Source organism: Thalia democratica, chromosome 5, assembly GCF_965202585.1.
Source record: "Thalia democratica chromosome 5, ktThaDemo2.hap1.1, whole genome shotgun sequence".
In the NCBI taxonomy this organism is placed as follows: Eukaryota; Metazoa; Chordata; class Thaliacea; order Salpida; family Salpidae; genus Thalia; species Thalia democratica.
The window spans coordinates 54145767-54167198 of record NC_139169.1 but is presented as its reverse complement, the minus strand read 5'-3'; the positions used below and the strand labels follow the sequence as shown (position 1 = coordinate 54167198).

Below are 21432 nucleotides of genomic sequence, written 5' to 3'. Positions count from 1 at the left end.
TTTAGCTTTACTATTGTTATGATGAAATGTTTAATGCGTAGAAACTATAGTAAAGAAGTCGAACGCTAATTTTTTTTGTATTATTGATATAATTTTGATTTACATTTATTGTATTTTTATGACTTTTAATAGTTGTAAATTAATTTTTTAATATGATTTTTTAGTAAGTATAATTAGTCTTATAGATTCAAATCTTAAGATGTTTTTTTTATGGCAGCTTTTTATTAAAAACCTTAATTGATGCTCGTTGGCAGCTACATTAAAAGCATTTGAATAGATTTGAATTTTGAATGTTAGTCTTAGTCAAGCGACTCATATGAATACAGACTAGGTTTATTAGCAGATATAGAATAATTTTATTCACAACAATCATAACAGAATACTTTTATTACAGTCCTTGTTGAAAAACAGATTCTTAATTTTGATTGCACACGTAGAATAGTTATTAAAACTTATATATATACTGTTAGAAGCCTTTTTAGTTTGTTACTGATATTTCATGTCTGGAATTTAAAAAACTCTGACTACTATGGTTATTGAATTGGTGTTTGTATCTGGGTAGCTTCAAATTTTCACTACTGATTTCGAATTGCTTGAAAATCCTTCAAATAGTTTGCATATTTGCTGAGTCAGCAAAATATTTTTAAAGTTTTTTAATTTTATTTTATACAAATATACCCTTAACCCTAACCCACCTTACCCAAACATTTTTACTAGTTGTACATTCAAAATGACATTTTCTATTACATAAAAATTAAGTTAAACAATTTTCTGAATCTTTACAAGCTAAATTACATCTATAACAAACATACATGTTTAAATCACAATCTTCACAAAAAAAGGTAAATCATTTTTACATATTTTAGTAAGACTCTTGTTTGGTATACTGACAAATTTGTAATGAATCCATTTAAAACAACTTCCACAATACACAGATTTATCTTTAGAAAAAATCTTTTAAAACAAATTTTACAAAAGTCTTCAATCCAAACAATGTCAAGTTCAAAATTATTTGTACAATTTTTACAATAAAATAAATCACAGTTATAAAAATAGCATTTGCCAACTTTTTTTTTCTCTTTCATGATCTTAACCTTCTGCTCAAAATTTTTAAATTTAACCAAAGTAAGATTAAATAATTTCTTCTTGTCTTCAGCCTTTCCAGTTGGTTTTATCCTTCTAAATGAAACACTATCCTTTCTATGATTCTGCAGGTCAACTATTTTCAATTTGTTCATCACCTAACTTTCTAGATTCTCATTGTCTGATACCGGTATCCCTTGAATTTCAGCATTTGACCTTCTTAGAAGGTTGTCCATCTGGATAACTCTTTGGGACAACTCACCACCTTCCTTAACTTAATCAGCAATCTCAGGTAATTTACATCATCTGGTTTTAGCACTTCTATTTGATTTTTCATACTAATGTTTTCCTTCTCCAGTTTGTCAAAACCACCACTAATAAATTACACTGATTTTACAAGCTCAATGACTGTCTTCTTCTGGATCACTAGCTCCTCCTTCAGTTCCCTTATATCCTTTGAAAGACTCCCAGACCCTTTACAAGGTCAGCCTTCACTTCAATTGATCAATTTCTTAAAACTCTTCAAGGTAGTTTTTTGCATTGACATTTTAATTAAATAAAATTACACCTTATTCAAATAGAATAATTTTACAACACAAAGCAATTATATCAATACAACATTTTATATTGAAAACAATATTGTAAAATAAAAGCGATTAAATACTTAAGTTTGTAATAAATAATTTTAATTCTTATTCTGTATTTGTATAGCTTGTTAAAAACAAAGCATCTTTTAGATTAAATATAGTAGTCTTAAAACATTCATTTTTAGCCTAAAATTATGGTTAAATAAAATCGAATATAATATAATTTCAGCTTGATATTGGCACGATATCATCCTAGGTAATTACTGAACACTCACAAGGTTTAAATCTCAACAATTAAAACCACTAAGTGTGGGATTATCATAAAGCTCAAATCCCCAAGCAAGTGTTTCCAGTGCTGCAAGCAAAACATAGTACAATCAACCCAACCATGTGATCACTCCAACTACAGTTAACTAAAATAAGTTTTTGACAAAGTGCATCAAACTAGTATTATAATTAATACATTAATGTTTTAAGATTATATTTAATTGTGATAAAGAATATGACCTGATGGAGTAGGGGTTCTAACAAGTCCTGAATCTCATTTAGTTGAAATAAAAAGGTATATAAACTAAATGAATAAAAGGAAAATAAAATTCTGGAAAAAAAGACAAAATAGAAACTAAACATAAAAAAAAAACAAAGAATACTAAATTTACACGAATAAAAAAGAATAAACCCACACAGATAAGTTATTATTATCAAAGTTGCCAAAAGACTTGAAATTCTGCAAAAATCCGGAAAATGACAAAAAAAACCTGGAATTTTAAACTATTTGAATGTGTAAAAATAAAAAAATTCTGATTAGATTCACAAAATCTGTCATAAAGATATAAAAAGTTTTGTATAATATTTTTTTTTCATAATTTTCTACTAAAAATGGACCTAAAAACTTTTTATTTAAAAAACCTAAGAATTTTTTCATAAAACATTTTACAACCTTGTTCTGGTCAACTTACCAAAAAACTAGCTGAACATATAATTTAAGTATATGATAAAACACTAGCTAAACACATTTAGGCTGCATCCAAAATCTTTGGGACAAAACAGAAAGATTTATAAACAAAACACAAAACAAATGTGAATCTAGACAAAACCAACTAATGTATAAAACTTTAGTAATCTCTCTAAAAACTCCTTAATTAGAGTATGTGAAATGGACAAAGGTAATGGCGTTGTTGTTATAGATAAGCTAGATTATTTTAAAAAACTAAACAAAATTATTTTAGACAAAACCAGCTTTGCAGAAATTAACTATAATCTAAACACTAAAAGTACTAACAATTTAAATTAGCTCCATGGATCACACAAGAAAAAAAAGTAATTTATTAATGTAGAAACTACATCAAAAATTTAGTAGATGAAAAAACATACTATAAAATCTATCCAAGAAGCTCCCAACCAGGGTGGTTGTACTGTGTTGTTAAAGCACACAAACAAAACTATCCTATGAGGCCAGTACTATCTGCAGTAAATCTTCCGTAATATAATTAAGCTAAATACCAGAAAACAAAAAAATCTTGTCTAATTGATACCTATAGTATATCATCATCAACAAATTTGTCAATATAATATCAAGTTTAGAAATTAAAGATCAAAACAATTTTGCAAACCTTGATATTAAAAGTTTATATACATAAGTACCACTAAAAGAAGTAACAGAAGACATTTTAACAACAGTTTAAGTCAAACAACCAAACACTTTTTTTAAAGGAACAAGACTTGCAAAAAACATTTTACGAAAATTAATTGTAAACTAGAAATCACTACAAATCTACCTTCTAAGTTTTTTGATATGACTACCTCAAACTTTCAGGAAATGTTCCTGAAAGTTTAAGGTAGTGAAAAACTTTTTTTTGTTATAAAATTTTAATTTTCTTTAATTTTGTTCCAACAGAATTTTTTAAATGTTGCAAGGAACATTTCCTGCAAGTTTGAGGTAGTTATCTCAAAAAACGTAGGAGAAGATAGATTTTTAGTAAAATACTCTTTTTTTGCCGTTTTAGTTTGCGCCTCCCATAAGGAACCTATTGTTACCAATTTTGAACCTTCTATATATCTAAAACTATTTTGAACTTTTAAAATCTGTAAAAAGCATCTTGTAGCTTGGTTAAAACTCTATAATATAAGATCAAATTGTGTAAAAAGTGATTTTCCCCTCTACGCCCTTAACAACCAGCTGGTATATTTTTTAGATCCAATTTTTTTGTATAAAAATTTTATAAAGTTAGTGTTTTTTTAGTTAGTGTTAATTTAAAAAATATATATAAAAAAAATAATTAACTTTTGTTGGCCTTATGTTTAAAGTTGCTTATTAGAACATTAATATTATAAAATATACTTTTAATCTTAGTTATTGAAAGTTTAATACAAAAAATACAAATGTTATTGTATTTATTATCAGATAATAAATATTTTCAATTTATCTCAAAATAATATGTAATATGAAATTAAAAAGTTGTATTTTATATTCAAGTTTCTGTATATAGCTTGTTCATTAATCTAATTAACTGCATTACTAGAAAAACTGTCAAGATAGATTAAAAGAAAGGGTATAGTCATTTTAAATCCTGTTTGTTGATATATAATCTATTTCAGTGCTTCTGAAATGGGGTTCCGCGGAACCCTAGGGTTCCGCGACGCCTCTCAGGGGTTCCGCGAAGCCTTTCGAAAATTAAAAAAGAATACTTATTTGATTAAACATTTTATGTAAAATTATAATTAGGGGTTCCGCGGAAAAGTTGAACTTTGGAAAAGGGTTCCGTCACTAGAAAAAGGTTCAGAAGCACTGATCTATTTTGTTTTGAAACTAAACTTACAAAAGTGAAACCAGTTTTTTGTTTATTTTTATACTTATAAAAAACTAGCACAAAAAAATTATTAGTAGATGAATTCACAAGTTTAATAAAACATATATAGAAACTAGTTTGTTATTAATAATGGAACCTGAACAACTGCTTTTAGCACTTAGCACTAAAGAACATCTCCAGTCTCATGAATATGCTGAAGAAATTAAAGTTGACCCTCAAGTAGTAATTGGTTGCATTAAAAGTATACAATCTCATGGAGAAAATATTATAGAAGTCAATCAAACTAAGATTGATGTCGTTAAGCTTACAGAAGAAGGGGAAAAGGTTGTTTGTTTTATTATTTAAGGGCATAGGGGGGGTAAACACCCTTTTTTGGTTTTTGATCTTATTTTATATAGATTTTACTAAGCTACAAGATGCTTTTTACAGATTTAAAAATTCAAAATATTTTTTGTGATATAGCCGGTCAAAGTCGGAGGCAACAATAGGATCTTTATGGGAGGCGCAAACTAAAATGGCAAATAACTAAAAATCACTAAAAATCTATCTCTTCCTACGTTTTTTGAGATAACTACCTCAAATTTTCAGGAAATGTTCCTTGCAGTATTTAGAAAATTCTGTCGGAACAGAATTTAAAAAAAATAAAATAAAAATTTTATAACAAAAAAACAAAAAAAAAACTGTTTTTTTTTGTTTATTTTTTATATAATTTTTTTTTTTAATTTTTAACAAAATTCCTTCCGACAGAATTTTCTAAATATATCAAGGAACATTTCCTGAAAATTTGAGGTAGTTATCTCAAAAAACGTAGGAGAAGATAGATTTTTAGTAAAATAGTCTATTTTTGCCGTTTTAGTTTGGGCCTCCCATAAGGAACCTATTGTTACCAACTTTGAACCTTCTATATATCTAAAACTATTTTTAACTTTTAAAATCTGTAACAAGCATCTTGTAGCTTAGTAAAAACTATATAAAATAAGATCAAAAACCAAAAAAGGGTGTTTACCCCCTATGCCACTATCCTTAATAGTAAATTTTTGAAATTTAGATATTAATTTAACTTAATGGTATCATGAGCTAGATAACAAGCTAAAAATTAGCAAAATAATAAGTATTAAATTATTAACTAACAAAAAATATTTAAAACCATACCAATAATAATGTTAGTATTTTAACTTTAAGCTTTTTTGTTAATCATTTTCTGCTAATCTAAACCTGTAAATTAATTTATTTTTTCAAATTACAATTGTTTAAATTATATTTTATAGTATCATGTTTATTCCATTTCAACCAACTAAATTAAGTTACTATATTTACACTCAAAATTAAATTTCCAGATAGCTGAGAATGGAAGTCATGAGTTTCTTTTCTTCCAATCAGTAGTTAAAGAAGATAGCACTATGCAGGATTTAGAGGCAAGGCTTGAAGAATTAAAGGTAATTTCAATTGTACTTCAGAAAAAAGTTGTATAAAAAACTTGTGTAATTAAAGGCTAGTTTTTTAAATATATTTTTATAAAAGTTTTTTAGTGTCAATTTTTATTTATAAACCAATATATAATACTCAGTTTATTAACAACAACATGATTGCCAATTAATTAGGACAAGAAAACTATTTTTTTGATAGAAATAAGGGAAATTTTGCTGTTCTCAATGGGGTAGGTGTCAGAAAAGCACAGCGTCACTTTATCACAGAGTGACATCTTAGCACGGAGTAATTTTCGACCTTTAAAATGTTCATTTAAATGATGTTCAATTACTTAACAATTATTAAATTAAAAAAAAAAAAGCGAAAATTAGTTCCAACTTTTTTGAAAATATTTTCATAGAGAAATTATAGATAAAAATTACTAGTAGCACTTTAAATTATGCTGTTTCTTAAAATTTCAAAAGAATGAAAATAATAATAAAGCTTAGGGGGTAGAAAAATTGTCAAGTAAGTTTATTTATTTGAAGTAGTCTATTTAAAATTTTTATAACACATAGATAAGTATAAAAATGTAAGACGCAGGCATGTAGAAATAAGAGGGATTTAACATTTTAATATATTATGGTATTTAAAGCTATATATTTTCAAAATAAAACAAGAAAACGTAAAAGGCTATAATAATATCAGAGCTTATTAAAAACAAAGGTAAATTGTTTTTCATTTTTTGGTACAGGGCTGCCACAAGGTCAGGAAAAGTCAGGAATAACTAAAATGAATGACAAAAGTCAGGAAAAAATTAGGTTTTTTGAAAAAAAATAAGGAAAAGTTTGGAAAATTGACTAAAATTAAAAAAACGTCAGATTTTGTCAGTTCAAATTCACAAAATTCCTTATTTTCAAAGCCTTTAAATGGTAAAAAATTAATTAAAATCCTTTAAAGTCAGACTGAAATTGCAAAAATTATCCTAGAAATTTACAAAATTACTTTATTTCGAATGCATTCATCCAATAAAAATTAATAAAATATCCTTTTTAAAACTGCAAAATTTTTCTATAAACATATTGAACAACTACCCTACTTGAACAAGCAGTTTTTGTATGCTTTTTAGTATTGATGATATGTGGCAAGGACACTTCCCTATTGTAACAGTGATATATACTTCAAAGTTTATCTTGCAGAATTTTAGAATCAAAGTTTTTTTGTTTAAGTCAATAAGTAATTTTAAAAAATTAAGCACAAAGTTTAGTATTTTATGAATGTAACAAGTTTATGTGTATACTTTGCCTCTTTATAGTTTTTTTAAAGCTGTTTAAATTTGAAAAATAAGTAAAAAGCAGATTATGTTATTAAATTTTAATGAATGTGATGAAAGTTAGATAGTTGATTTCAGCAAAAAAACTGTTGTTTTAACCTGTATAAAAATAAGATTGAAAGCTTTATATAGTTTCAAGAGTTTGATTATATATTTTAGAATAAGTTTAAATTAAGAGTTTAATTTAGAAAAGTCAGGAAAATTTAAGTAAAAAGTCAGGAGAAGTCAGGAAATTTTTCTCAGCTTGATCTGTGGCAACCCTGTTTATATATCTCACCTTTTTTTTTTAAATTTACGCTTAAAGTTTAACCTTTTTAAAATTAATTAAAGCTTTTTAATAAATTAAAATTTTTAAGAAACAATTTAGAGCTTTTATATATTTTTTGGCTTATAAAAATAGTTTTATGTCGAATATATGGTAAACTAAACATAATTTCTCATTAAAAATTACATGTCAATAAACTTTGTAAATTTGTTTTTATTTCAGTTTTAATTAAATCTTAAACCAATTAAGAGCTTGTCAAGTTTAAGTTCACATGTTACATAGTTTGTTTGTATAATTTAAAATATAAAAGTACAAATGTTATTTTGAAAAAAAAAAAAAAAAAATTGCAAAGTAAATTCCGTGCTAAAAAGTAATTTTGTGCTAAACTGACGCCGTGCTTTTCTAACCTGTTCCCTCTCAATGATAAAGTCAGATTTTTTTTGATTTTAATTTTTTATTATACCCACAAACCAATGCTTTATATTTGTAAAGGAAAGTATAGATTTATTTTCAAACAGAATTGCATACTATAATGTAATTTATTTTCAAGTTTAATGAAGAGGAGAGAAAGATGATAGTAGATATTGGAAAAAGTAAAGCAATGAAAAGCAGATGGATTAAGTGTAAAAATTCTTTATACACTAGAAATGTTGAAACTGTCCAAGATGAAACAAAAAATAAACTTCTTCTTATTAAAGAAGGTTTATTATAGTTTATTGTTTTGTAGTTTTAAACTGAAGTTATTTATTTAAGTTGGTTGTATAAAATCTTCATAAATGTTTTCGAAACTTTAGGTATAACAAGATAATAAAATCTAAACTAAGTGATAAAAAATTAATTTGTTTTTATTGACAAGTTAGTCTTAAACAAATTGATTATGTTAATAACTTCTTATAAATGAGTTTTTAAACAACTAATTATGAAACATTTTATATTAGCTTGTTTTTTTTAAAGCTAAATCAAGTTTAATACTATACCCTAATATGTATGTTGTTGTACAACATTTTCTTATTAAATGCATGCAAAATAGTACAGGCAAACAAAATAAGTTGTTTTATTCAACAGGCTTTGCTTAATTTGATCTCTAGAATTTTAGGGCATAGGGGGGTCCACCTTGATTTTTACAAGTTGATCTTATTTTATAGAGTTTTATCTGAGCTATCAGACATTTTTAACCGCTTAAAAAATTCAAAGTATTTTTTGAGATATAAGCAATCAAAGTCCTTAATAGGTGACCTTAATAGGTTCCTAATGGAAGGCGCAAACTAAAAACTCTAAAAAAGACCATTTCACTAAAAATATATCTCCTCCTTCATTTTTTAAGCAATCTTCTTCAAATATTAACAGAAAGTGTATTTTTAAATTTAAAAAAAGCTGAATGCAGGAATTTTTTTAATTTTGAAAAATAAAATTTTTATTAAAAAAAAAACCTACTTTTTTTGTTTATTTATTTATTTATTATTTTTATTTATTTTTTAATATTTTATTAATTCCAACATTCAAAGTCTTTTAAACTATAAAAGGAACGTTTTCTGAAAGTTTGTGGTCTCTAGCTAAAAAAATGAAGGATAAGATAGGTTTTTAGTGATTTTTAAAATTTCCGAAAAATTCACCCCAAAAAATTTGCGGTCCATACATTTGTATATGAAACTTTTTATAAAAAATACAATATCTCAAAAATTAAATAAGATTTTATAATTCTATGGCTTGTAGTTTTTACTTCAAGCTTTCATATAAGACGAATGTTATTTTTAGTAAAAAAAAAATGTTGAACCCCCTATGCCCTTAATGTCTTTTATTTTTATATCTCAAATTGAATATCACTAAATACCTTATGTAAAGTTGTAAACAATTCTAAATAATTTTAATGACGAGTTTCTCAATTTCCTGTAAAAAGTTGAAAATATCAAAAGATGAACTTTTTGTTGTAAATTTTAACATCAAATATGTCAAAAAAACAAATACTTTTTTTATATTTATAAGAAGATTTATGTGATTAACAAATTATTTATTAATTTTTTACTAGCTTTTGTTATAATAATGGCGTCAAATAAGCAGAAATCGCCTAAAATTAAAAGCAATTCTTATGAATTAATCTTTTACAATCATTTAAAACTTTTCTAAATGTAGTTTAAAATGTTGATAAACTAAAATCTAAATTTCCACTTTTAAATTAAATATTAATTTACTTATAGCAATTAAATTTATCTCAGATAAATATATACAATTTATTTTAGGGACATTTTGAAGTGTTAATTTAGGTCCTAGAACAAAAACTTTTTTGTTAATAACTTGGATTTTCAATTTAGATTTTAAACGCCAAGAAATGGGGGCTAGCTTACGTAGAAGCATACGTTTTTATAATTTAAACTTAATTTTTATATGTTACAGGGGTTTTAACTTAAGTTTAAACAGCTGTTTACACTAGATTCTCAAAAGTGTAAGCTATTTGTAGTTTAGTTCTAAATCAAAATAGAGTTGGTATACACAACCCATATCTTTTAAATAAGTTTCTAAATGTTAAATGAGTTTTTTTTTCAAGTTCTAACATATTGTTTTTAAAGTAACAACCGTTTAAACAAGGGTAGCTTTAAATCTTGACTAAAATATTAAGCTTTATTGAAAATTATTTTGAGCAATCTATAGAATAGAATTTAAACTAATTTCATACTTTTCATTGCCTTTCTTTTTCTTTACTTAAAAATTGGTTTTATGAAAATTTTTTCAAGTTAAATAAAAGTTTTTACATGGTGTTTTAGTAATATTTTTAGTTTGTAAAGGACATCTAAAAACCTTATAGTCTAATTTTTTATACATAAACTACCAAAAACACATACTTATTGTTTAGGTTGTAATTTAACCCAATGATTAGAGTAATTACTTCTACACATGTTGTAATTTAACTATAGGTAAGAAAGTGGACAGCAAAGATTTAAAAGAACTCAAAAAGAGGAAGCTTGTCAAAGTAGTATCTTTGAAACCATTTGTTGTCAAGAAAGGAACATATTTCAAGCTGAAGCTTGAGAAGCTGGAAACCGAGCTCACAGCAGAAATGATTGCTGATGGGTCCTGGGAAACGAAAAAATTCAAAGCTCTTAACTTCGACGCTCGTCCAAGAGAAATGCCCAAAGGTGCTTTTCATCCTCTTCTTAAAGTCAGGTGAGTATTTTTAACTTTTCAAAATAATACATTAAATTAAATAATAAAAAGTGCATATTGTTTAAAAGTGTATATTTTAATTAATAAAATTAGTGAATATTTCAAAAGACTTTTAACTTCTAAAATCATTTGTTGTCTTTTACGTTGCTATTACTATTTTTATTAAAAATATTCTAAAAAGTTTAATTTTTTTTAAATTAAACTTTAAAACAAATAATAACAATGGTCTGTTTTAAACATTATTATAAAATGTTTTAAAGGTTTATAATATTTATTTTTTAGTTAGTTTTATAGTTGCATCAAATTTAGTAAAATAGCAACATGTTAATAACTCATGATAGTCTTTATTAATGTTGCAACTCGTATAAGTACAGTATGAAAATCAATAAGGTACGCTCTTTAAGAGATACCCGCGTAAAGGATCAAATCTTAAGAATAAATGGATTCAAAAATTTTTTTTTAAACCAAGTTCTTGCAGTGTTGCCAAAAAACCTGGAATTTGACAATCTAGGCTAAAAAACATGGAATTTTAGAAAAATTTTACATGTAGTAAAATTTCAATTTGACATGAAAAATATACCACATAGATAAAAAATTTAGGTCATCATCAAAAATTTATTTTTACTAAATAACCAATTAAAGTAGCTATACAGAATTTTTAAATTTTGTTATACTACCCAGACAGTTTTTAACCTTAAACGTATCTTTAAACTGGAAATAGACCCAAAAAAGTTTATTTTTCTAAAAACCTGGAAGAAATTGTTAAAAATGTTTTGCAACCCTATTCTTGTTATACTTAATAAAGGAATGAAATAAAATGAACAAAGACATAATTTTAGTATGATTAATGCAAATATGACAAAATTATTTATTTAAAAGTTTAAATAACTGCAACACACACTTGAAAACGCTATATTTTGGTTCGAAATAAGTAAATATAATTTTTTATTCAGTGAGAAAAAGGGTAAATTTGTTTAAAACTGTAAGGTACACATTTTGTGCAAGGTAAGCTTTTTTGCCTTGGTTCAAAGTGAGAACCTAATTGATTTCTTTACTGCATTTATAAATTTTAATGCTTTTATGACCAGTTTTAAAGATATATTTTTCCTAACAATTATTATAGTTTAACCTGGAAGTCTAAGTTAAATTTATTTAACTTTTTCATTTCACACAGGTCAGTGTACAGGAACATTTTCCTCGAGATGGGCTTTACTGAGATGCCAACAAACAATTACGTAGAATCTTCATTTTGGAACTTCGATTCCCTTTTCCAGCCCCAGCAGCACCCTGCCAGGGACGCGCACGACACCTTCTTTGTGGATTCACCTGCGACTTGTAAGAATTATCCGTTTGACTATATGGAGAGGGTTAAGAAAGTGCATAGCCAAGGAGGATTCGGCTCACAAGTTCGTGATTAGCAAGTATCTTTGAAAAAAATAAATTTAATAACTAACTATTATTATTGTATTAAAAATGAAAATAAAATTTGGTAAAGCAAATTCTTGATAAGTCCTAACATTTAGTGTCTGTACATTTATTTTTCTGTGTGTTAATAAATTTAGTAGATTCATTGGTTTACAAAGTAATTAGAAAATAGGACTTCAAACGCATTTTTGCGTAGTGTTTGTCCAAGTAATTTTTTTTCAAGTTATATTATACACCTTAAAATGGTGTTTTTGAATAATTTTAGGGGTACGTTTATGATTGGAAAGAGCAAGAGGCACAAAAGAACATTCTGAGAACTCATACAACAGCTGTATCTGCAAAGATGCTGTACAAACTTGCTCAACAGGAAGAATTTAAACCTGTTAGGTATGATTTATTAACTTCATTTTTATAGTTTTCGCCTCACTAGTTTTATTTCAAGAATGAACAGTTTCTAATTATTAGAAGTTTTTGCGTATATTTAGTCGAAAAACTATATTAAGTATTATCATTAGTATTTTAGGTGAACAGCTTATGGGTTAAATAACTCTATTGTGTTTAATCTTTGACAGGGTACCACAAAGTTAGGTAAGCCAGGAAAAACAAAAAAAAAAAGACAAACGTCAGGAAAAATCAGGAAAAAATGGGGGTCTTTGAAAAAATTTAGGAAAAGTTCAGAAATGTAATAAAAACATACTCTTAATAGGAATGTTTATCATCACTACAAACTGCATTTTGCTAATGTTATAATTTTCTTTTGCCTTTGCAGTTTATCTTTTTTAGGGTCTAATTTAATTTTGGAATAAATAAAAGTGTTGTATGATCTCACGTGTATATTTACTATGTGATAGAGATACAAGTATTTTGCTAATAGAGCTGTTTATTGCAAATACATCGATCATACTCAGATGGTTCAAATTGTGCAATTGAATTTATGATTAAATCCATCAAAAGAACTGTTGTTTTAATCTGTAAAATTTAAGACTGAAAACTTTACATAATTTAAGTATTTGTTTATTTATTTTTGAATCAGTTTTAATTAAGATTTAGAAAATTCAGGAAATTTTTTCCAGCTCGATCCGTGGCAACCCTGCTTTGTAACTTTAAAACTTCGCATCATATGATATATTTGAAACCTTAGCTAAAACATACATTAAACTTTCACAGATACTTCAGCATCGACCGTGTGTTCAGAAACGAGTCGTTGGACGCAACTCATCTGGCGGAGTTCCACCAGGTCGAGGGCTTCATCGCTGACAGGGGGCTCACCTTGGGCGATCTGATGGGAACCCTGCGCGAGTTCTTCAAAAAGCTGGGCATGGACGAGCTGCGTTTCAAGCCGGCGTACAACCCCTACACCGAGCCTTCGCTGGAAATATTCGGCTTCCATCCCGGATTGAAAAAGTGGGTGGAGATCGGAAATTCGGGGATGTTCCGCCCCGAGATGCTGCTGCCCATGGGCTTGCCCGAAGATGTCAGGTGCATCGCGTGGGGGCTGAGCTTGGAGCGACCCACCATGATTTTGTGTGGCATTGACAACATTCGCTCCTTGTGCGGTCACAAAATCGACTTGAAAATGGTCGGAGAAAATCCGCTTTGCCAGATGGATATAAACTAGGAAATATTTGAAAAGTTTATTGGACACTTTATTTTTCTATTGTTATCATTTTAAAGTGTAATAGTTTTAATTTTTCAACTTTAAATAGTATAGTAAAGAAATTATGTATGCATTTTAGGTTGATTTTATTTAAACTTATTTTGTTATTGCTATAACGTTAGAATATAGTAGTTTGACTTTTGGCTTAGTAAATTAGATTTAAGTTTTCTTGGTTAGTCTTAATATTCCTCGATTTTTGTTAGATGGTTTCTGAATTTTTATTATTGGTGAGTGGAATCTTTATTTGCATATTTTTACGAAAATTAACCAAGTTTTATATGATAATGTTTTAACATCCAATAAAAAAAAGTCTAACATTTCAATTTTTGATCTATAGATAATATTTATAACTTATAGTGACTATTAGTAAACAAGTAGATAATTTATTATTGCATGAAAAAACAATGGATAAAGAGACGGACTATGAAGTTTTTAACAAGCATTATGAAACAGAAAGTCAAAACATTTTGCGCCTACCCCAAGTAAATATTAAAAAGATTAAGATTGATACATAGATTTTGTAAGGTTTTTAAACAATAGTAAAATATTTTTACTTAACATTTTTGTAATGTTTTTAAATTCTTAGATTATAAGTTTATTTGTTTCTGAAGTTTTATATAGCATTTTATAATAAAAAATTAAATCAGAAACTGATCTATAAATACCTAAACTTTATGAAATCTCTTAAATTTTTTTATGTAGTTTGCATATTTTTCTTTTGTAAAAAAAATTGATGGTATGGCAAAACTAATTCTTATGAGTTGTAATAAATTTAAATATGTTTTGAATCATTTAGTCTTACCCACTTGTTTAACTAGTTTGTAATATTTTTTAAATCTTATATAGACGGAAAAAACAAAGTTTTGTTTTACAAAACTCATCTGATACTATTTCAAATTTATACGAATTAAAGTTTAACTCGTTTTAACCTGCACGTTTCCTAAATTACCAATTGTTATGTTAATACGGTTAGGGGTTGAGACCAGGGGCAAAATTTTTTTAGTTTACTAGTTAGGGTTAAAGGTAATTTATAATTATATTGTTAATATTAAGAATAATAAAGTTGAGGTTAGTAGTTGGTTTTTAGAAGTTACAAATTGGAGACAAGAAAGTTAGATTACTTGTAAAAACGTCACAATGCATACAAATTTATCATAATCTGAGATCGTTAGTTCAGAACGTACAAAAACTAAATTTAAAGTTATAACTTTTTGAGTTGAAAATTAAAACAGTAAAAAAATATATAGAAAACCTAAAAATATTGAAGTCGAAAGCATTTTGTATTTGATAATACTACCTTCAACAGGAATACGCAAATAAACTGCATGATATGATCAGGGGAAGTGGAATAAAAGACCGACTTTTTATAGATTTCAAAGGTTTTTCATATATTTTAACATGTTTTTATAGCTTTGTTTTTAGTAAAATAATATTTAAATAGAAAAATATCCTTATACTTTAAGTTAAAAAAGTAATGTAAAACCATACTTATGTTATTTACTAGAAGTTAATAAATTTTAATACTGTAATTTTAAAGTTTTAGTTATTTTGACTGTTTAGATTCAAAGTTTAAATAGTATTGAAAGAAAAGTGTTTATTATATTTACTCTACTTTAAAAATGCTTTATTCATTAGTTTTGTTTTTAAATGTAATTGGTATACAAGTTTTTATGGAATAACGTGTAAACTTCTATAATTAAAAAGTTACAAAACTGTTTAGAATGTAATTCTATTATTATAATTGTTGTCAGTAGTCTATTTTTATTGGTAAACCTGCTTATGTAGCTTCAGTGAGACTTTTAAATAGTAGATATAAGCTTTTTATTAGATCATTATTCTAAAACAACAAAATTTACATATAATTATAGCTGATCAGAGACAAGGAAAGTTGAATTTAGATGGAGACAAGTTACATATAAAGTTATACGATCTGCCTTGTTTAGTCGAAACGCTTAAAACACATGATAAAAAAACATTTTATAAGACTGGGGATATTTCACAGGTTTGTTTAATTCATGTTGTTTTTGGAAATTTATAATTGTAGGACTGTTTTAGTTTTTTTTTTCAAACATACTATAATTCAGGCTAGATTTATTATTTTGAAATTTAAAAATGTTACAATTTTTTTTAAGTTAAAAACATAATTCTATGTCACTTGATATGTTGTCGATTATCTTTCGATCTTCGTTAATAGACTGATACTTATAGTTAATGGATTAAACACATATATATATAAAAATGTAAAACTTTACACCTGGAACTAAACAAACAGTTTTTTTGTTCTTTATCTGAGTTACTAAATCTGAGTAACACCTGTGACGTAAATTCTTCAGAAGATTAATATAACCTAATAAACTGTTGAGTGCTATGGCTATATTAAATAAAAGTTATAGAAAACTAATAACCAAACCGATTATGTAACTTTTTAAATTTAAATAAAAACACATTTCAAAACAAAATATTAATCTTTTACGGCTGTAAACTTTTTACTTGCATACTATTTAATTTCAAGTGTTAAATACAAACAAAACTTTTTTTTTTTACTTTAGCTAAACCATTTTTCTCAATAGAGTATTTGTTAAGTTTTTCACCTATATCATTAATATAGTTAATATTTTGTTATACTTAGATTTAATTATGAGTGCTATATACTTTATAGACAAAATATAGCAACATATATATTATATAACACATGTGTTTTCAGATAATGGTTGCGAGCACTGAAACAGAATACGACAGCGACTCGCAACTCTCATCGACGAGTCACAGAGAAAAGAAGTTCTTGTTTCCGCACGGAAGTTTGACATTCAATATAAAATAATTAAGTTAAATTATAAATTGTTAGATGAAACAAATGTAATGTTTCAAACAAAATATTAGATATTTATAAAACCACACAGACTTTTCAACTATTTTACGGTTGCTTATGTGTTTTAGTTTTTTTACTTGACATTTTATGTATACTCTATACTTTTTGTGTTTTCAAAATTAACTTACTTTGTTTAAAAAAATAAATTGTATGTAGTTTCTGCCCCTTTGAAAAATGTTCGTAGAAGGAGATTTCGTAAATGTGCCCGGAAAAAGGTTAGTTTTGTTTTGAAATAAACATGCTGAGTTTTATTTTTTTAATCAATAAGCTTGCGTTGGTTCTCAATTAGTTATTTATTTTACTAGTACGGAGACTCCCCAGACGTCCAAAAAGAAGTTATGAGACTTTTGAAAGCCGACTTAGAAGCAGATACTACTTGTTAGTTTTATTTTAACCATATAAAAATAGCTAATGAATTATACGCTAAGGTTTTTTTGGTAAATTATTAGACTATCTAATGAATTAATTATGCGCAAAAATAAAATTTATTTTGAAACTTCTCATAGCTATGTGCATAGCGCACCGTTTAAAAAAAATCATGTTTAATTGATGGGTGCACGACGATCCTAATTTTGACAATTTAAGTTCCGACATTTCGATTTACGACAATTTTAATTTGAACTTATATTTAGTGTCGATATTGAAAAACAACCTTTATAAGTTATGATTGCATTATCAAAACTAAAAAAATTTAATTTAGTTATTTATGTTAAACTTTTTAGGTATGAGTAAAATGTATTTAACAAAAAAAGTAGTAACTCTTATAATGAGTAGTTTCAGTTAGTGACTTTTTATTTTCTTTAAGTTTTATATAAGTTAACTTTTTTCAAATTCTTTCTTTTCCAATATATTTCATTAAATTTCGTCAGGGAAATTCAATTTATTTAAGGGAAAGAATTTGAGTCGTTTTATTAATTCAGTAAAGTTTAAAATAAGCCTGATGTTTAAATTGTTAATATTTTTTTTGAACAAAAAATAAACTTACATTTTTTTTTATTAAAACGTTTGATAATTTCCTATTCTAATTACATCATTACTGAAAAGTATGTAATGGTTTTACATGGTGAAATTTCAACTTTTAGTCAGTTCAGCTGAAAAAAATTTGTAAATGCTATAAAATTAAATATTCGCTTTAGCAAAGAATAATTTTTTATTGCATTATAAAATTTATTATTTTATATGATCATATGTTAAAGCAAAAATAACTTAAAACCATTAAATGTAGAATTATAGTTTTTCTATTAGATACAACTTGACTTTTTAGTGAATTTTAAAAATTTTAAAGAGTTTTGTTAAAGGAATCTCAAGTAAAGCAACTTAATTTAAAAAAATTATTATCAACATTACTTTTTTGTTTGACTTATAACTTATAAAGACAACTATCTATCCATTCGATTTAAAAGATATAATTTAGGTATGGAAAATTTGTGTTAATTTCTTTATTTAATTTATTAATTACTTTAGAATTAAAATAATCCTTATTGAAATTTAAAAATTTGAAATGTTAAAGTTTTTGAATATTAAACATTAAAAAAAAATTTCAACATAAAGCCTAATTGATTGCGTTTAAATTGATTTAATAGGTGTAGTATGGAAAACAGTTTATAGCTTATGACTAAGTAGTTCATAAAAAAATTAATTTTACTATCAATTTCGTAACATCGTCTTTCTTAATAATATTTTAAATTTTGTAGTTTAGCCTTGTATGGCTTTTGATTTAAGATTTTTTTTATAGCTTACAAGCTTATTAACCCTGAAAAAGATGAGGGTCATTCAAACATTGCCATAAACAATAATCATGGTATGATTTTTTAAATGCTAATAATATTTAAGTACTTTAATTTTGTTTTAAATATATACGTATCTTTTTTTATTTTGATGCTTTTAAAATAATATTTAATTTTGATTAAAAAAACATAAATTGAAATATTTAGTTTTTATATAAACAAATTTGACACCACCCTATTGAATTTACTTTATAAGTTGTTGTTAATATGAAATTTTATGATTATTAAGGTGGTTTTAAATTTGTTCTACAAATAGTTTCTAAGAAATTGTATTTTTTTTATTAAACAACTAGCCGAAATTTTTCAATCAAACTATTCATAATAAAGTTGTCCGTTATTTTAACAGAGGAAGATTTGAATAAAATATTTGATGACCTCAGTTCATCAGACGATGAGATGGAAGTTTACATGGAAGATGAAAAAGTTTCAAAGTTATCTTTGATTTAGTAAAGACATGTATTTTTATTATAAACTATGTTTCATTTATGATTATATATATAAACTTAAGTTTGATGTTTTTTATGGTGTCTTATTTTATAAAAAGGTTTAAAATAGTATTTTTGTAAACCCTAAAAACATCAGTAGTTTTCTTACAACTTAAACTTATAATTTAACATAAAGTTACTAACTTGAACAAATTTTTTAAAATTAATTAAATATACATAGCAATTTAAAAATAAGTAAAAAATTTAGGAAAAAAAAAGATTATAAAATCTCATTACATTTCTTAAAAGGTATAAACAACTCTAATAACTTTTATTGCAGAAGTGGGATGATTTTTCTTCCTTCAAAATTCCCAATAACATACAACTAGTTACTGATCCTAAAGAAGTCGGTGAGTTGTGTTTTATATTAGTGCCGACCGTATTAAATGAAACAATTTTTTTTTAGTTAAATTTTTTACAGATAAATTTTTAAATTAAATTATTAAGATTTATATTTATGTAAATGCTATCAGTTAGATGAAAATGAATAGATAATGGGATAAAAATCATAAATTTGATTATTTTTCCAGAAAAGATTGAGGAAAAATTAAAAAGCTTGGCACTAAAAATTACAGATTACCAATCGAATATGTTGAAAAAGAAAAGCTTAGTTAACGGTGGTGCTATTGAATCAAAAAAATTATTGGTATTTACTATTTGACACCTATGTAAACTTATGAAAGTTTTAAAAATCTGTATAATTGTAAAGTTTGACTAATAATTTTTTTTATATTTAAAGAGCTTATAAATATTATTTATTTTAAGTATTTACAATACTAAAGTAATTGTAGTTCATAATTATCTTATTAACTTTTTAAGTTAAAAAAATAGTACGATATATTTTTATGTAATCAATTTATTCATAGTAATCATGGGTTTTAGTTGATAATAAAAGTTACAGTAGTAAAAGTTTGCTGTGATTAAACTTAAATGATTAAAAATAGTAAAATTTGAAAAAAAACTTAAAATAAAAGGTTTCAAATTTTTAAATGTTGAACTTCTACAGGAAATGTTTTTGGGTGAGTACGAAACACTAAAAAGAAACTTTAATGATGGCAGAGCTCAGTATGCCGTGTACTTGGCAAAATTGGGAAGATTATGAGTAATAATTTTGATTATAAGTTTTAAAAATATCAATACTTATAAGAATTGTAAGTAAATGAATATGTTTGATAATAATTTTTTTAAACGTGTTACTCTAAAACGTTATTTTATTTCTATATTTAAAATAATCAATAATATTTTTTATAAAAAGCATATTTTAGTTTTAAAAGTAATTTATCTAAAGACTAGATTATTTTTATGTCATTTTCACTTGAATTTGAAACTTTTCGCTAAAATTTTCTTGTTAAGAAGCGCATCTTAAAAAATAAACTTCATATTAGTAAAATGAATTTAGAATATATCTTTTTTAGCCATAATTTGTAGTATTTATAATACATTTTTAATTTGTAGTAATTGAAAATTGTTAAAAATTTGTAATTTATAATATTTAAAATAGTTTAAAACTTGTAATTTGTTGTAATTAAAAATGATATTTATAATATTAAAAAGCTTTATTTTAAAACTAAAGAAAATTTGATAGATACATCACTATTTTTACTTGTACAAGCAGATTATAAAACCGACAAAAGTAACCAGTTTCAAAGTTTTAAGTTTATGGCGCTATTAGATTTTATAAGTTAACATATAATTATGTTACAATAAGATAGTTGAATTTTTTAAACAGTAAAAGCAGTTATTCAGTCTAGTGTTTTAGTTGCAAGAGTTGTTTTTTTTGTTCACAAATTTTACAAGCCTGCTAATTGTAAGTATGTTTATTTGTTTAAGTTTTAAAATTATGATATTATAAAGTAGCTTACATTTTTCTAACCTTTACATAAACTAATCTGGTAATATTATGATTTTCCTAAATTATTAGCACTTTTTTTTTTACACGTAAAGGCCAGTTTTATTTTTAGTTTAGCCTAATGTCTTCATGCATGTTTATAAAAAAAGTTTTACAAAGATTTTTTTACAGATTTTATTCAACTGATAATCTCGTTTGATATTGTTCAAACGAGTAAAACATTGTTTTGTAAATAAAATTAAAAAAATTGAATTGATCATTCTCCTTATCATTAAGTCGAGAACTTTTATTGTGATCTATAAAGCAAAAAGTATACAATATTTATAATACAATTATTAAGGTACCTTTCACTCAGGCTAGTTTGAGATTTTCGTATTTTGGATATTTAAGTTTTATTAACAGTTTTTTCATTTATTGGCTCTTGTTACAATTTTTTTGAAATTTTTTATTAATCAGGCTAGCTTGATGTAACTCAGACTAGTTTTCGGTCGCTTAAGCTTGATTTTTACTCAAATAATGGCAGCCATGAACTATGTTCAAAAACTTTCATGTAAATACTTCTTCATTTATACTTTTAAACCAAGATTATTAGAAAGTTACCAAAATTTCTTAAAAACTTTACCTAGAAATGAGTACAATTTGATAGGAACAAATTATACAGTAATCTTCCTTTATTGTACCAACATATGTTTCTGTGTGTTAACGAATCAACACAC

General features: G+C 25.4%; 2 protein-coding genes across 2 annotated transcripts; both read left to right on the top strand.

The window, feature by feature from the left end:
* Window positions 1-4562: 4562 nt before the first annotated feature.
* On the top strand, window positions 4563-14082 carry LOC145837091 (phenylalanine--tRNA ligase alpha subunit B-like). Its single transcript, XM_082944863.1, has 7 exons — window positions 4563-4804; window positions 5818-5916; window positions 8036-8186; window positions 10395-10644; window positions 11819-12050; window positions 12335-12456; window positions 13237-14082. The coding sequence occupies exons 1-7, from the start codon at window positions 4610-4612 to the stop codon at window positions 13685-13687; spliced, it is 1500 nt and encodes a 499-aa protein (XP_082800989.1). The 5' UTR covers window positions 4563-4609; the 3' UTR covers window positions 13688-14082.
* On the top strand, window positions 14070-20250 carry LOC145837092 (transcription initiation factor TFIID subunit 7-like). Its single transcript, XM_082944865.1, has 11 exons — window positions 14070-14208; window positions 15033-15105; window positions 15595-15728; window positions 16431-16524; window positions 16752-16810; window positions 16901-16973; window positions 18331-18396; window positions 18729-18805; window positions 19148-19217; window positions 19398-19513; window positions 19874-20250. The coding sequence occupies exons 1-11, from the start codon at window positions 14131-14133 to the stop codon at window positions 19967-19969; spliced, it is 936 nt and encodes a 311-aa protein (XP_082800991.1). The 5' UTR covers window positions 14070-14130; the 3' UTR covers window positions 19970-20250.
* Window positions 20251-21432: the final 1182 nt, after the last annotated feature.

Excerpts from the sequence above, each read along its gene's own strand:
- LOC145837092 (XM_082944865.1), top strand. The coding sequence starts at position 14,131 with ATGGATAAAGAGACGGACTATGAAGTTTTTAACAAGCATTATGAAACA. Across the intron at positions 15,106-15,594 it reads ACTTTTTATAGATTTCAAAG|CTGATCAGAGACAAGGAAAG; the intron begins GTTTTTCATATA and ends ATATAATTATAG. Across the intron at positions 16,525-16,751 it reads GTTCTTGTTTCCGCACGGAA|TTTCTGCCCCTTTGAAAAAT; the intron begins GTTTGACATTCA and ends AATTGTATGTAG.
- LOC145837091 (XM_082944863.1), top strand. The coding sequence starts at position 4,610 with ATGGAACCTGAACAACTGCTTTTAGCACTTAGCACTAAAGAACATCTC. Across the intron at positions 8,187-10,394 it reads ACTTCTTCTTATTAAAGAAG|GTAAGAAAGTGGACAGCAAA; the intron begins GTTTATTATAGT and ends ATTTAACTATAG. Across the intron at positions 12,457-13,236 it reads GAAGAATTTAAACCTGTTAG|ATACTTCAGCATCGACCGTG; the intron begins GTATGATTTATT and ends AAACTTTCACAG.